Source organism: Callionymus lyra, chromosome 1 (genome assembly GCF_982586985.1).
Source record: "Callionymus lyra chromosome 1, fCalLyr1.hap1.1, whole genome shotgun sequence".
Taxonomy (NCBI): domain Eukaryota; kingdom Metazoa; phylum Chordata; class Actinopteri; order Syngnathiformes; family Callionymidae; genus Callionymus; species Callionymus lyra.
Window position 1 is genome coordinate 12,721,166 of NC_141818.1, and position 15,899 is coordinate 12,737,064.

A 15,899-nucleotide genomic window follows, 5' to 3' on the forward strand; every position below is an offset into this window, starting at 1 on the left:
CTCCACACTTGGCTCCAAAGGATCAAGATCCAAGTCTGTCCAGAGGCAACTTCATTTTCCCACGTCTCCCTGCTCCGAAAGTTCTATCTCTCGTCCTAAACATCCCGGTATCTTCTCTCTCTCTCTCTTTCTCGAGGTCTTTCATGAAACTTGTGATGTTTGGAGCTTGAAGTTTCGTCGGGGGCCCTTATCAGGTGACTCCACTTCCTCTCTGACTGGGGTCACTGTGAACCGAACGCCACGTAACCAGTAAAAAATCAAGAAGATTCATCCGGGACAGATCCTCTTTGGTTCCAAAGGGAACTTTGATCATCCGTTTATGTTGTCTGAGGTGGCATGGTGCCGGACGCCGGACCACCTTTATTGGTCATGTGATATGTGGGTCATCTTGAGGCCCGCGCTGCAGACGGTCAGGATCAAACGCTCGTTGATTGGCCGCTTGGCTCATCGATTTATGGCGACCGAAAGGCAACAGGACGCCGAGAGTCACACACGGAGCAGAAACGCTTTACGCAGCAGTTAGTCGAACGTGTTCCTTTGAACCCGACAGTGAGTCAGTGGAGAAGAAAGTGAAGCTGTTAAAGTCTTTACATGTCGAGTCCAAAACGAGGCGGTTATTGATGGAGCCGGAGTCGGTTTGTTGCATTCCAGAGATGGATCACGTATAAGTCAGTGTCGCTCGTACTTAAAAATCATTATTTTCAAATATTCAACGGTCGTTTTGGTTCTGGTAGGTCAGTCCTGGGTAAATTGGGGCCACATGCGGCCCTTTGACGATATTAATGTGGCCCTCATTTGGTCAAAGATTATGAAGAAACTAAAAATTGTATTTTGTATTTAATTATTCATTACAAGTCCCTACATATGACTATGGTGCGTTTGTTTTAGGACTTTTGTCATTTTTGTGTGATTTTATGTGAGAATAAAAGAGAGTTATAAAAATGAAGTTATAATTTCGCATTTGTATATTGGTTGTATTAATAAAAAAAAAAAATTCTGTAATTTATTTTTTCTTGATGGCTCCTCACTACAGCCACTGTGTAAAGAAATATAAAGTTGTATCTCAATTAATTCATGAACTGAAATTTGTAATTTGTTTTTTGGCGCCGAATTAAAACCAAAGTGTTTTCATGATTTACAAACCCTATATCAAGAGTCAGATACATTTGTCAAGTAAGGCCCTGGTCCGGGGGCCGGTACCAGTCCGTAAGACATGTTTTACCAGGCCGCACACAAAAATTACAAAAATTGATGTAATGTATGTAATTATGTAATGTTTTATACATTTTCATGTAAGTAAGTAAGTTAGTACCTTTCTAGACCAGGGTCACAAAGCGTTTGAACAATCAAAAACAATAAACATAAGACAAATACAGGAGTCCCAGAAAATCAAGGAAAAGCTTAAACAAATGAGAATATCTTAAGATACTACGTGAAGTAGTCAGAAGATCCATCAAACACTAGAGGGAGAGGAAGATCGTTCCAAAGGTTTTCCCTCCTCTGGTCCGGAAGCGTGTTCAGGAACCATCAGTAGATTCTGATCCACAGACCTCAGAGCCCGAGCTGGGGTGTAAGGCTGGATCAGATCAGTGATGTAAGGAGGAGTCTGACCATGAATAGCACTAAAGAACCAGAATTTCAAAATTGATCCTGAAAGAAACTGGCAGCCAGTGAAGAGTTTTAAGGATGGGGGAAATGTGAGTTCTTCTACTAGAGCGGGTCAGAATGCTCTTCTTCTGATCCTGGCAAAATATTAATTTAAATATAGTTAATCTGCAACACTTTACAATCGGGAAAACAAAATAACCATTAATAAGCTAATTATTAATATGTTTAATAACAGGAAATTAACCAATTAACCATCATGAAATAATAACTCACACCTTGTTCATTGAGACTATATTCATGATATTAAGAAGTTCACAACAATTGTATTACGTATTATAACCAGGAAATAAAGAAATACATTTAAATAAAACTAGCATCTCTCTACTTAACCCTTACTGGTGTAAGTACTGTGAGAGAAATAATTACTTTTAATTATTATTTCTCTTTTAAAGAAAAAAAAAGAAATACAAACCAATTCAATAAAAAGCATCCATAACACAATTACTCAACAATAAATATTTGTAATTGTGTAAAAACATTGTGACTAAGGTATGAACTTTAGATTAGGGAACATATTCACAATTACAAATACTTGTTATTTAGTAATTAAGAAGCTATTAATACTAGTATTTCCTCCTTTTTTTTTAACTTTACAAATATTATTAATAGTGAATTTCTCCTCTTGTGGTACGTACGTGAATAATGAGTAAATAGAGTCAAGCTAGTTTTCACCAAATGAATCTTTAACTACCTGTTTATAATCAATAATAAAGGTGTTGTTCAGCAAGAACTCTTAATATCATGTTATTAAGGGTAGAATATAGTCATAAACATGGTGTGAGTTAGTATTTAATGATGGTTAATAATTGGTTAATATCCTGTTAATACAGGTATAAATAAGTCGATTATTAATATTTAATATGTGTCCCTCATGCTAAAGTGTTACCAGTTAATCTAGTTTGTCTTTCAAGAATTAGACCTTTTTAAATTGATGACACCAAATGTAATTCATTGGCATGGTTAAAAAGCTGATTTAATGAATAAAACTAAAGAATAAAAGAGTATTTAAGACTATTTCTTCATGAAGCTCAAGGGAGTACTAGGGAGTATCAAGAGGATGAAAGAGTGTGAGGGCGTGTGATCCCTGCTCTAGATGATCAATGAATCCTTCAACAAAACTCGCTATAAAAGCCACGACACCTGTAACATCAGCATTTACGACAGATCGCGCTCCGACCAAACCGAAGTCGCGACACTCTTTGATGATCCCTGGAAAAGTTCTCAACCGTCTGACCTGTCAACCCTTCACTGGTCCAGGTCCTGGGATGATTACAGTGCAGGCGGTGATGGAAAAGACAATCATGGCTTTTTTTTTTTTTACAAGACCTTTGGGCTACAGAGGTAATCTGTGCTTATCACCCTCGTTCAGACTCTCAGCTGCTTCCACAGCCTTCAGACGACAGAACTATGATTTTGGACGACTAGTCTTTCCCGCTAAAGCCTTCGGATAGACCTACCTGTCAGCTCTGACCCGCAGCAGACATCTTTATTTATGAGTGTCTGTCAGAAGTCCATGTTCTCAACACCCGCACTTTGGCTCTTCTTACTGACTTTGGCTGTTAACCTGCTTGTGTAGGCAGATTTTGTCTTAACAATTTACACACAATTTATTATTGTTTGATCATGTGTAGCTCACATCGTTCTGTTTCTTGATCTTTCAACAAATGTGGGACTAGAAAAGCATTTAGAGATGGTAGACATTTTTGTCCGACACTTATTATATCTGTACTTTTGTACTGTGTTAATTTCCTCCCAAACTTTTGTTTGTATATTCTTGTATATATTGTTTATGTGTTCTATACCTCTAATTTTTATCAAAACCAATTCCGGAGACGTCCACAACCACGGAAAATTATATGTACGTATATCAATATGTAACGATGAATAAAGCTGCTCTTGAATCTTGACTATTTTCTCTATTTAAAATGCTATTAATATCAGTTCATTTTAATTTGAAATGAGCTGATTTGGTTAATAAATGACAGAAATGTTTTAGAAATATCGTCGAAACTGAAGTCTTAACAGAAAGCGATGAATTCTTCAAAATATTTGTGCATCCAGATGGTAATCCTAGAAAAACAGCCAAGCTGAATTGTCTTTTCACTTTCATTTATTTGCTAAAAAAAAGGATGGATAAATAGCAGCAGTTGCATGGAATCCTTGGTAGAGGGAATAAACGCCCGAAATCTTTCAATTTTAAAGCTAAATCGACAATATGTTTTTGATATTTTCAGAACACTTGCTGTTGAAATCATGAGACAAAACCTTTCAAAACAAATTACCTATAGTTTACTATTTTAAGTCGGTCCATACGCGGTCACTCAAATTAAGGGGAAAAAACCCTAAAATTATTTTTAAAATATGTTTTTATAAAATACAGTAAGGAGTTGAACTAAATACATTTATGTCAGCTTAATTCAAACCAACAACTTCTCAGTAGATATCTAGATAAGTGCGTAGGAAAACTAACCCACTTCTAAGTTTGTGACCCACCAGTTTAGTATCCCCTTTTTAGAGCTGTTTATTTCGCTTCATTTTCATGTTAAAAGTTTATCTTCGTTCCATAGATACATTTTTTTTATTTTATTTTTTTAAATTAATTAATTTCTCTGCCTTGGCAAAAAAATCTGTGACATTCCGGCTCCAGAGTGGCGAGATCTACCTTCTAACCAGAGTTTTCCTCATGACTTTTTTCTCTTGAAATGACACTTGACATGTGGAGTGATGGACAATGTTGTGGCTCTTAAGTCTCTATAAGTCAGATGTAGTCAATGTAGTCCCCTTGACTTCTTCACACGGGAGCTTCACAGCATCCATCACCTATTAAAAACAATTATTCATGTTACACGCCTGTCACAATTGTTACCGAGATCCCAGATGTTGTGGCCCAATAAATGCAGATGTGTCTGGGGAGAGCTGCCTCACTTACAGACTCTTGGCAATAACAGTGAGAGTGTGACTCAACCAGGCTGTACCACCCTGTTTCCATTGCGCATCCCTGGATAAGACTTACGCGCGACTTACGCGCGACTTTTTTGGGTCGATCGGTTTTCTGATAACGCAAAACACTTGTGTTTATTTATTTATTTACACAAAAAAAAAACTTTCAAGACCCTCATTTTTTTTTCTCCCTCCTGGAGTCTCATCATGAGGAGGATGTCACCCCACCTTTGGCCCAAGTCTCGCCCCCTCCTCCCGAAGGTGTCTCATTCACTTTCCAGCGCGCCCCTCCTCTCACTGACGAAATAACAGTGTGAGTTCAGCAAAATTGAACTTGTTGCTGTCCAGCACTTCACACACACGACTCGAGTGGCTGGGACCAGGACCATCACCCACGAGAGCAGCAGGGACGATCATTTTTGGAAGAAGATTTTCAAAAACCCAACCCTTTTTTTTCATTTTTTTTTATTTTGAAACTTTTGCGCACGGAGGACTTACCGGGGGATTAAGGACTTGATTTGTCTTCAGCGCAACTTTATGGAATAAAACGTTTTCAAAGTGAGTACTTTCTGTTTATTTTAACGCATTTATCGACTTTTTTCTCGGGTTTTGAGAAGGTGAGAAGGTGGAACTCATTGATAAATCTGAGCGTCAGTGAAGGAGGCGCACGGATGCTGCGCTGTCCCCGGATAACCTCGGCTGCGAGATGCGCCACATCAGCGACAATATAACCATTTAATTCCTTTTTTTCTCAACTTAATATCCCATTTTCCCACTTCTCAAAAAGTGCATACAAACCTCAATTTTGCATCTATTTTTTTCTTTATTTCTTGTGGTAAATCTTCAACGAGGGAGGGTCCTCATAGCCCGTGGGTAAACTTGCAGGGGTCTTCCATTCAAGTCAATTACCATTACACAGTGTTGCGTAAAGAAAAGGGTCCCCAGCACCAGCTACCAAGAGCCAGCCACTTGTGTTTATACAGCAGGGTGCAAATGAGGTCGGGGGGCTCCAAACACTCTGCTGTGCGACCCCACATGACGACATAACTCACAAGTATTCCATCATCCAAAGCACTCAATGAATTATACTGGAATGAATATTTTTGTTTTATTTAAAAGGTAAATGAAGCTTGGAAAACAAGATGACAAGTCCAAAAAAAAAGAAATTGCAGATTTTTTATCTAGTGATGCATTTATTATATATTTATAACCAAAAGCATGCAAAATAATTCAGCGCACATCATAACATCTGGTTAGTTTTAAAGGATTTTAATTTCATTCCCCCCCCCTAAATATTCATCTAAGAAGTCTCTAATGTCTGTTTGTCTCTCCTACAGATGCTTCTAAATATAAAGCACATCCTTTGGTTACTTTGTCTCTGTGGAGCTGCGACAGCGACAGCAGGTAGGTTTACATCACTGAGCGGCTACTGTGTGATTAAAGTTTTTTTTACTCTCCTGTCTCTTTCGAACTGGATGATTTGAAGGCAGTTTTTTTTTAGAGTCGCACTAAGCAGCACTGCATGTTGGAAAGCAAGAGACTGTGATTAGCTTCTTCCGCTGTGAATCATGTGAGAGTCAGAGGTGAATGTGAGACGGAATCTTAAGAGTTTGGATCTCGGGGCCAGGAGACTCTGTCCTCCACCGTCCCTCCTGGCCCCGGTCCTTTGGGACACCTTTCAATTAAACTCTGCCCTCCGTCTGGAGCAACACCTGGTTTTAACGCTCATCCTAGTAGGACCTCTGTTAGAGCACACACACACACACACACACACACACACACACACACACACACACACACACACACACACACACACACACACACACACACACACACACACACACACACACACACACTCACACACATTCATGCCTCCTGGGCTGTCCCACCACTCATTCAGGAGCATTCCCCACATTGTTCCCAGTGAGCCTCACCACAACCATACCATCACCAGATATTTGCCACATTAGTAAACTGAGGAAGTTGGTTTGATCGGCAAATGCTGGTCTCAGATCACCTGGATTGTGTTGTCGTTTCCGCCCTGAACCCGCTCCCCAATTAGGCAAGATAAGTGGGGACATAAGTGTTAACTTGCAACAAGATTTTAAAAATGTTTTAAAAGTGGTATTTGTGAGACTATGGATATTTATTTTGGTTTTAGTTTTTTTTTTTTCAAACAAGAAATCATTGACAATGTATTCCTTTTTTCCTAACTAGATTTGCACAATGCGGTTTCACTTGACCTTGATCCATTAGTATTATATTTTATAATTTTTAATTAAGTTGACAAAATGCATGCCATTTGTAGGTTTTTTTTTCCCTCACACCATCTTTGTAGCACAGTAGATAAGATTAAAGATAATGATTGAAGTGATCTGTTTAAATGGCTTCTGTGCCTGAGGTCGATTACTCCACAGATAGTGGCTGGAACATGAATAAATACCATTAAGACGACGTGTTTATTTACACTTCTCAATTACTATGGATCATTCCACCCTTTAACTGCTTTCTTGAGTATAAGATAAAGTCAATTATTTTTAAAATCAGTGAGATTCAATGATAGTTAAAGAGTTGAATTTTGAAAAGTTGGACATTTAAGCTTTTAATCCAACATTTCTTTGTTGAAATAAAACCGTTGCTTCCTAATAACTTTTTTAATATCCTAGTGACCTCAATTATAACAAATTCAATTGAAAAAACCCTCAAGGTGTGCCAAAAACAAGAGTGTTTTAAATGCCCCATCATAGTCAGGGTATGTTAGTGGCTGAACTTTACCAAGAGTATAATGAATTCATAGCTTTTTCCATGTTTTTTTTTTCAATTAAATATATTTTTTAATTAGAATTTACTTAATTTTGTAACTTTCTTTTTTACTTTCTTTGAGCGTAAGGCCTTCCTTATCTGCCTCTGTATACCAACATGCTCACAATAAGAGCCACTGGTCTATTCATATGCGGGTCAACAAAACTTCCGAGTCAGCTTGTTTACATCTTACAATACTTGAAGGTGTTGCCTCAGGTAGAACGCCTCTGCTACACGTATAAACAAGCAAGTACAAGCACACAATCCCCCGCAACAACACTTCAGACAAGGTTGAAACACAAGTGCCTATGCTAGATGGATGGATGTCAGAATATATGAAATAATAATAATAAAAAAGCATTAACTGTATCCTGTTATTTTCTCTTTCAGCTACAAGTTCGTTATCGATCACCCGGCCAGTCTCGGGGTCTCTCTCGGGGAGGGTCACTCTCCCGTGCTTCTTCTCTCCCATCCCAACCACGGCGCCGACCATCGGGCCCAATGGGACGGTGGCTCAGTCGAACAATTACTTGCGGATCAAGTGGACCAAGATAGAGGGCGACCGCGAGTCGACGGTGCTGGTGGCACAGGCCGGGGTCATCAAGATCATCTCCAGCTTCAAGAACCGCGTGTCGGTGCCGAGTCACCCCGAGATCGTGGGCGACGCCTCGTTGACGATGGTCAAGCTGAGAGCCAGCGACGCCGGCACGTATCGCTGCGAGGTCATATTCGGCATCGAGGACACTCGGGACACTGTTGACCTTGACGTCAACGGTAAGAGGTTCAGTCAGTCTGAACACTGGTGGGAGACAACCGGTTGTCATCGACATATATATTGAGTTTTTCCTTTTTTTTGTGTGTGTCCAGGTGTGGTCTTTCATTACCGTTCCAACACCAGCCGATACACATTAGACTACCAGAAGGCTGTGGATGCTTGCCAGAACATCGGAGCTTCTATCGCCACTTTTGACCAACTGAGAGCAGCTTACGAGGACGGGTTCGATCAATGTGACGCCGGCTGGGTCGCTGATGGGACAGTGAGGTTAGTCCCAGAGCTTTAGTCAATACAGCCTCAGCTGAGACCGATTCACTATCAAGACCGTAGAGTGTCAAGATTGAGACCAAGACCAAGACCAAAATAGAGATAACCCCAGTCCAAGAAAAGACCAATACCTATAGACTGTTACTGCCACAGTCCATTAGTGGTCTCAAGACCAAAATCCAAAACTAGTTAAATCCAATTATAAGCGTCAATGTGACCAAAGTAATACATATACCATTGATAGGAATGTTTGCCTAATGAATGACCATGTGACTTGCAGATATCCAATCCGAGACCCGAGGCGTGGCTGCTTCGGCAATCTGGGGAAGAAACCTGGCGTCCGGTCGTACGGCAACAGAAAACTGACAGACACCTATGATGTCTACTGTTATGTGGACAAACTTGAGGGTAGGTTAAAAACACAACGTTTCATGATGTAATAGGACGACTCAGAAGAAAACCCTGACATGTTATTTCAGCTGCAGGTTGGATTATGATTCGCTCATTTCTCTTTCCACTTTCAGTTACCATAAAAATACATTATTTAGAAACGCAACATACATGTTAGAGATGAATCAACATCGACATATAAAATAAAACCCAATCAGAAACTTGAAACTACTTCTCTATATACTTCATTATTCTGATGGTTAAGATTTAAATTGAAAATTCCTTTTTTAAAAATAACATTAATGAGATTTATTTGGACAGTTTGAGGGCCATCAGCCAAACGACACGTCCCAACCCTTTCTGCCACTAGGGACTAAAACTATCATCTACTTCTTTTACCTAATCCATACATACATATGTGCATAATGCTTAACGGTAATAACCTTTCATTGAACTGGGCGATGTGCAATGACTTGATCATTTTAATATTATGACATAGATCTACACCCAGAGTATCACTAAAGCAACATATGTAGAAAATAAGAAATTGCTGCTCTTTTATTTTGTAATTAAAAAGAGTAGGATATGGATTAAGAAACAGGACCATTATTAACCTGATTATTTGACTTTATCGAGTATAATTTCCATGTTACTCCTTCATCAGTCGGCATGTATTCTTATCTCCCGATGTACACGTCAGATAATCTAAAAAGAAACCCATTGACTTTGAGTCATTCAAATTGAACCTGGCAGACGAAAAGGTCAAGAACGTTGTCTGCATTTCCATCCCACCTCAGATAAAAGATCCTCTTGTTGTGAGGAGTAGGAGGTATTCAGCTGCTCCTGAATAAATACAAACAAATAGGACTGGCAGTTCATGTGACTTCATTTTTTGCTTTTCTTTAATAGTTTTTCTTTATTACTTTCATTACAAATCTAACGTTTTGTGAAAATATTAAGATTTTACCCTTAATCTTTGGGTTTGTTTAGTTTTGTTGATGGCCAAGAATTATGGTTATGGTTAGAACACATGGTTTGATGATTTTAACATTTCATTATTTCATCATCTAACATCATCATTTTTGGATAAGAAAAATCATACAACAAAAAGAAGGTTTATATTTTTTACATAGTCTCTTCTCTTATATTTCTCAAATATTCCTGTGGCACATCCCAGCTCTACTGGGTTAGAGACTGGAGAGACCCTGTACATACTAGACAAAAAGAATATTCACTTACACACAGATAAAAAATAATGAATTCAGCCCTAAATGCTATAAATGTTCATGTTTGCTCACGGAGCTCAGTGTCGCCGCCCTAGGGGCCGAGCCAAACCCCTTTCATATAATCATCTAAATATAGTTTTTAACTTATTTACTGTGTTTAATTCTCTCCAGGCGAGGTGTACTACGCTCCGGTCAAGCGACAGATGACGCTCCAGGAAGCAAGGAGAGAGTGTGCTTCGAGGAAATCCGTCCTGGCATCTCCCGGCCAGCTTCACGCCGCCTGGAGGCAAGGGCTCGACCGGTGCGATTATGGCTGGCTCTCGGACGGCAGCGCCCGACACCCCGTCTCGGTGCCGAGGCTGCAGTGTGGCGGAGGCCTCCTCGGCGTCCGGACCCTGTATCGCCATAGAAACCAAACGGGCTTCCCGCCTCCGGCCTCTAAACTCGGAGCGTACTGTTTCAAAGGTAGGAGTGAAGACGCTTGTTTGTGTTTTGGCCTCGTTTGAGACACGCCATTGCAATCCTGCCAAGAAAACAGAGAAGGCCTGATGTCATCTTTCATTTGTCTCTGCTCACCCTCTGATTTTCTGCCTCCTTCCTCCACTCGACACATTCCCACATCTGCACCAACCCAGTATTTTAAAAAATGTTTACAGCCCGTCTCATCGCTCGTCGGATTATACTTTCAATTTGTTTATTTTGAGGCGCATAAAAAAGTCATCTGAACAGGATATTGTGTCAGACCTGTCTGGAAGTGTCCAGTCGACCTCATGTCTCGAAGCAAAGTTTTCCTAACCCTTAGAAATGTGTCATAGGGAGGAGTAATATAAATATAGCGACTCTTCTGAAATCGCCTTTACATTATATGAGGCTAACATCAACAGCTTTTTTGTCTCACTTAAAAAAAAGGGCTCATTCCGAGGCTATTTCAGGCGGGAACTAGATAGCCTGGGTGGGACATGACATTGGGAGGAATTCGATTTGACCTCAGTGGGCGTGATGGCTCTGATCTTATCTGTCCGAGGGGATCAAGAGGTGAAAGTTTTTCTACCACCTGATTCCAGTTCAACATGTTGTTGTTTAAACAAGTCGTGAAGTATGTCGTTAAAGGAACTCCTATGTCCGTTAAGATGATTTATTGACACAAATTACCATTTATATCTGGTTATTACAATTCATTTCTTCTTATTCTAGTCATTTAACAGTTAATATACGATGCAAAAAATATAATTTAAGTCACTGACTTACACCTTATTGGCCTTTCAGTGATGGTATAAAGCACAAAAAAGACAAATCTGTTTGTATTTCTAAATGTAAAACTACTTAGTCTCCATACTATACAAATACTACACCTGTTTGGTCCCACTATCTTCCTCCATTTTGTTTTTTGTCATTTCCGCTGTCAAACTTTGCACTCCATCATTCTCACTTGAACTTATCAGAGCAGACATTTGGATAATGGACAAAGCTACTGCTGGACTTCTAAATCCAGTCATCCCCGGCGACCCCTGACCTGGCCTTTCCATCTTTCACAAATGAGAGGTTGAGCAGATAAGCTGTCCTCCGGCCTGCCATTTAGTGCCCCCGAGCAAGGCTAACTCCTGCGATGATAAGTTCCCCTTGGAGTTCAGAGGGCGCACAAACAGCCCCTCGCCTCCTGCCCTGTGTCTTCCATGTCAGCCATTCCAGTCCTGTCGTATTTACGCGCCGGTCTAAGTGCCTCTCAAGTACCCTTGTTAGGTGGGACGCGCTCCATCACTTGTATCATCCAAGAGAAATATTATGTAAACCGGGAATAGTTACATCGGCCAAACTTGTTCGGAGAGACGCCGGCTGAAGTGAGGGCGACACGGGGCGGGAGGGGGGGAGTCAAATAATTGCTTTCTCATTGGTCTCTTGGATTCGCTGTTGAAAACAAAGGCCTCTCTTGCAGCAACAGTGTAAAAAGCACTGGTGAGATAATGCACTCTGAATAGACACAGCTCCAATTTTTCCTGTTAGGGAAAAAACGTCTCGCGACTGCATCACAGATAATGTCGGGAGGGGAAAAGCCGCCGTAATGATCAAGAGTCTTGAAGCCAAGCGTTGCAAATCAGTTAAAAAATGAGAAAAAAAGAAGCATAAAACAGTTTGAAACCAGAGAAAAACACTAACAAGGATTTTCTCACTCTCCTTGAATCACTCCAACACAATGAAAATGCATAATTCCTTCATTTAATTTTCTCCTCGTTTCGATGATTGTTATGACAGGTTGTACACAACACTAAGAGTCAGGAAGTTCTTGACATTGAAGTTCCTAGAAACAGGTAGTGTTTGTGTGGAGCTGTCAGTGCAGCTGTTGAGCATCACTTCCCAGAACATTTCTCCTCTTCAGGAACATTTGTTTTTGGGGAAATAAAGATGGAAGTTTGGCGTCACAAGAGTTACAAACATGTTTCAGGAATAGAAAGTAACAACATTTTGAATCAAGCTAAGATTTAACAAAGTATTTTGGCCAAATGTATTGTTTTTTTTGCTAATACTGGAACAAAAGAAACATAACAAATTCACCAACAATAAGACATTGAGTAAAAGAAAACTAACAAAACATAAAAAAAACATGAGTGAAATTAAGCTGTCAAGTTAATGGTCCGGAACAAACTAGAAAATTGCTGAGCCTTTGTGGTAGCTGGAGGTCAGGAATCACTTGTCTCTGATGTGACATCTTATTTTTACGTCTTTGGTTTACTATATAAACAGTTGATAAGATTTGAGTTAAATAACTGGAAATTGATTGGTTACATATATTTCATATCAATGACACACTTTTTCAATATAATATGTTTACTTTTAAATTGTACTTTTACTGTTAAGATTTTTTTTTAAATTTGTATATGTAAATAATTAGAATTTGAATAAATTAAATCAGCAATGTTGGCACAGAAGACCTTGCAGTTGAACCTTGAATGACATTAGGTGAAAAGAAAAATTACTTTTGAGGAACGACAAATGTTTTATAATTTAAATGGATTGGGGTTTCTTATCTTGTTTCATACATCTTTATACCCCCATTATATTTTAAGTATATGTGGTCATTTGCACTGTCTGGATGATGCACTTTAATTTCGTTGTACTTTGTGCAATGACAATAAAGATATTCTGATAATATTTTCTTTTGTTAGGAAGGTTTTGTGTCCATTATAGATTATAGCAAGTCTTTTGAAGGGTATGTTTCTCTTCTTAGAAACAACCTCAGTCTGTGTTGTCTGTTCTGACACCCTTTGATTTACATTATGTTTCAAATGCTAAAAAAGATCTGGGCAATAATATTGGTTAAATATGGATTGATGTTTTTTTTGTCTTTTCTTTGATTTCACATGTTAGAAGATTAGAAGAGGACTGTGTTGATGTCTGGTGGTTGTTAATAACTATTATAAATCTCTGTGTTGTAGAGAGAAGAACTCTTAAGAACCAGACGTCGTTTGTGGATCTCCTGCTAGGAACCAGCACCAGCAGCTCTGCTGTGGACAGCAGTACTACTGAACATGGACTGACTTCTGCACCCGAGGCGGAAGACCAACCTCAAGAATCCTTTCCTACGAACGCTCCGTCTATGTTTTCAACAAGTATGTCTCCCCCTCGCCCGACCCCGGCAGGGAAAGAAGAGGATTTCATCACAACATTCGCACCTTCAGTTAAGGAAGATGACGATCTGACAACATCACCCGTCTTCAGCGTGGAAGACTTTGAAGATACTCATTCTGAGCCGTTGTCCCATCGCGGCGACACATTCACCGAGGCCCAGAAACCTACGGAAAGCACCGAGCAGAGTGAAGATCCTGATGACAACCTAGTGATCGAGATCAGCACAATAAGACCTGACGTTGCCATTCCTGATGCCTATTTGAGCACTGAGCCCATGTTCGCCGAAGGCAAGACGGAGGAGACCATTGTGGATCCTGGAACCATTGGAACCAGAGCCACTGAACCAGCAAGTGAGGAGGTGTTCAGTTCCCAGGAATCGACGTCTTCGCCAGATGAGACGTACTCAACGCCAGTAGATTATATCGACGAGATAGAGATTGATTATGGCGTCGAGGCGCTGCCCCCTAGAGAGGACATGAGTTTTAACTCTGTGACTGAGATTCCGGTTTCTACAACCACCTACATGTGCAACACCAAACCTGGCAGTGACACCGAGATCCCTACAACGGAAAGAACCAGCCCTGAATCCAACAAGGTCGAAGAGACTCATTTCCCTGCCGACAAAGAAGAGAGCTCAGCTGTGACAACAGCTCCTTCCCTCCAGGACAGTGTAACATCCGCAGAAGAAGCGCCAACTAATGATATCATCGATGAATCCCAAACTCGACTGGGCGATCACGGCGGGGACTCCTTGATAGAAGTGGAGGCGACTTCCTCGGAGATCAGCTCCGAGTTCTTTACGTCCACCCCAGTGGTTCTGGCGGTGGAAAGGCACACTGTCGGTATCACGGAGGCGCCGACGATCCATGAGACGACAGTGAGCGGACAACACATTTCAACAGGTCAGTCTAAATGCAGCTTAACTTGGTAAAAGATTGACTGTGTTAAACTCAAGGCAGATTACTGAAGATGTCGATAAAGTACGCAATTGAGACACCAGGCTTTAAGATAAACTAAGGAATAGAGATTAGAAATATTAGCAAAGATAACCTGACTTCAAAAAATATAAAATAAGAGATAAATATAAGTGAAATTTCAAAACATTTCAAACTTATGTTTGTTATCGGTGCAGACTCTTAAGTGAAGGGTAAAAAGAGGACAAACTCTAAGATCCTGATGGTTGATTTAATAATAATTTATTTGATAATTATGACATTTTCTTCTGCCTGTGACTCTATACTAAAGAAGACTAAATGTGGAAATGTATAAATAAACATCTTTGTTGAGGACTACAGGTGGAAAGTAGAATTGTGCTAAATCTGGTGCAGCCATCTTTTTAATCTAACTGCACATTGTTCTTTTAAAATAAACTGAAACTGAACAAATGGCAGGCTTTGTAAAATGTATTTTTATCAACAATTTGAATGACCAATTTGTTTTTGGACCATGTTATTATGAACTTAAACAAAGACCTATTTCAGTTGAAGTGATTGAAAAAACAAAAAACAAAACAAAATGTATACATATAAATATCCCTATTGATATTAACAACAAAAAAATAAAATTAATAAATTATTGAATATATAATTAAATTATATATAAAGTTAACATGCTGTCTGGGTATGTAGCCATAACACGGAGATAAAGCAAAAAACCTTAAATAATTTCGGATAGCCTTTTATACAAATATTTTGTTTCTACTGTTTATAAATGACTAAATGCTTCATAGACAACTCTATGTACGGAAAAATAAGGTTGTAAATTAAATTCAGGTTAATGCATTAATCCAGCCACTAATACGTCATTTATTTTCTTTAAATACATGTAACAATTTTAGCAAACAACAGCAGCATTATTCCTCAAACCTTAGTATTTTTAATTCTCTAAGCCGCAGTCTTTGCTGACATTGTTCTGGCAGAAAAGAGAATTGTTGAAAAAATGATCTGCTTGGTTGTTAAAGTGATGAATTAAGTACTGGACTGATTGGACGCTTGTTCAGCGTTTTATTGGGGAAAGAGCTAAGTGCTCTCTCAGATACTACAGCAGTTGTGTGTCTGTGTGGCCAATTTTGGTTGCAATGGTCCATGTGTTCTTATGGGTGCTAAGTTTAGGAGGGTGGTGTTTATGTTTTCTATGTCGTCGTCTTCTCACTTCTGCTCGATGTGTTCGTGGTGACTTGGGAGCTGTCGGTATGTAGCGGCCCTTGA

The 15,899-nt window shown here is 39.6% G+C and overlaps 1 protein-coding gene across 1 annotated transcript; it reads left to right on the plus strand.

The window, feature by feature from the left end:
* Positions 1–5,945: 5,945 nt before the first annotated feature.
* LOC148088098 (versican core protein-like) lies at positions 5,946–14,659 on the plus strand. Its single transcript, XM_087779202.1, has 7 exons — positions 5,946–6,016; positions 7,808–8,184; positions 8,278–8,452; positions 8,733–8,860; positions 10,240–10,533; positions 13,500–14,594; positions 14,652–14,659. Exons 1-7 carry the CDS (start codon positions 5,946–5,948, stop codon positions 14,657–14,659), a joined length of 2,148 nt encoding a protein of 715 aa, XP_087635328.1.
* Positions 14,660–15,899: the final 1,240 nt, after the last annotated feature.

Excerpts from the sequence above, each read along its gene's own strand:
- LOC148088098 (XM_087779202.1), top strand. The coding sequence starts at position 5,946 with ATGCTTCTAAATATAAAGCACATCCTTTGGTTACTTTGTCTCTGTGGA. Across the intron at positions 8,185-8,277 it reads TGTTGACCTTGACGTCAACG|GTGTGGTCTTTCATTACCGT; the intron begins GTAAGAGGTTCA and ends GTGTGTGTCCAG. Across the intron at positions 8,861-10,239 it reads TTATGTGGACAAACTTGAGG|GCGAGGTGTACTACGCTCCG; the intron begins GTAGGTTAAAAA and ends AATTCTCTCCAG.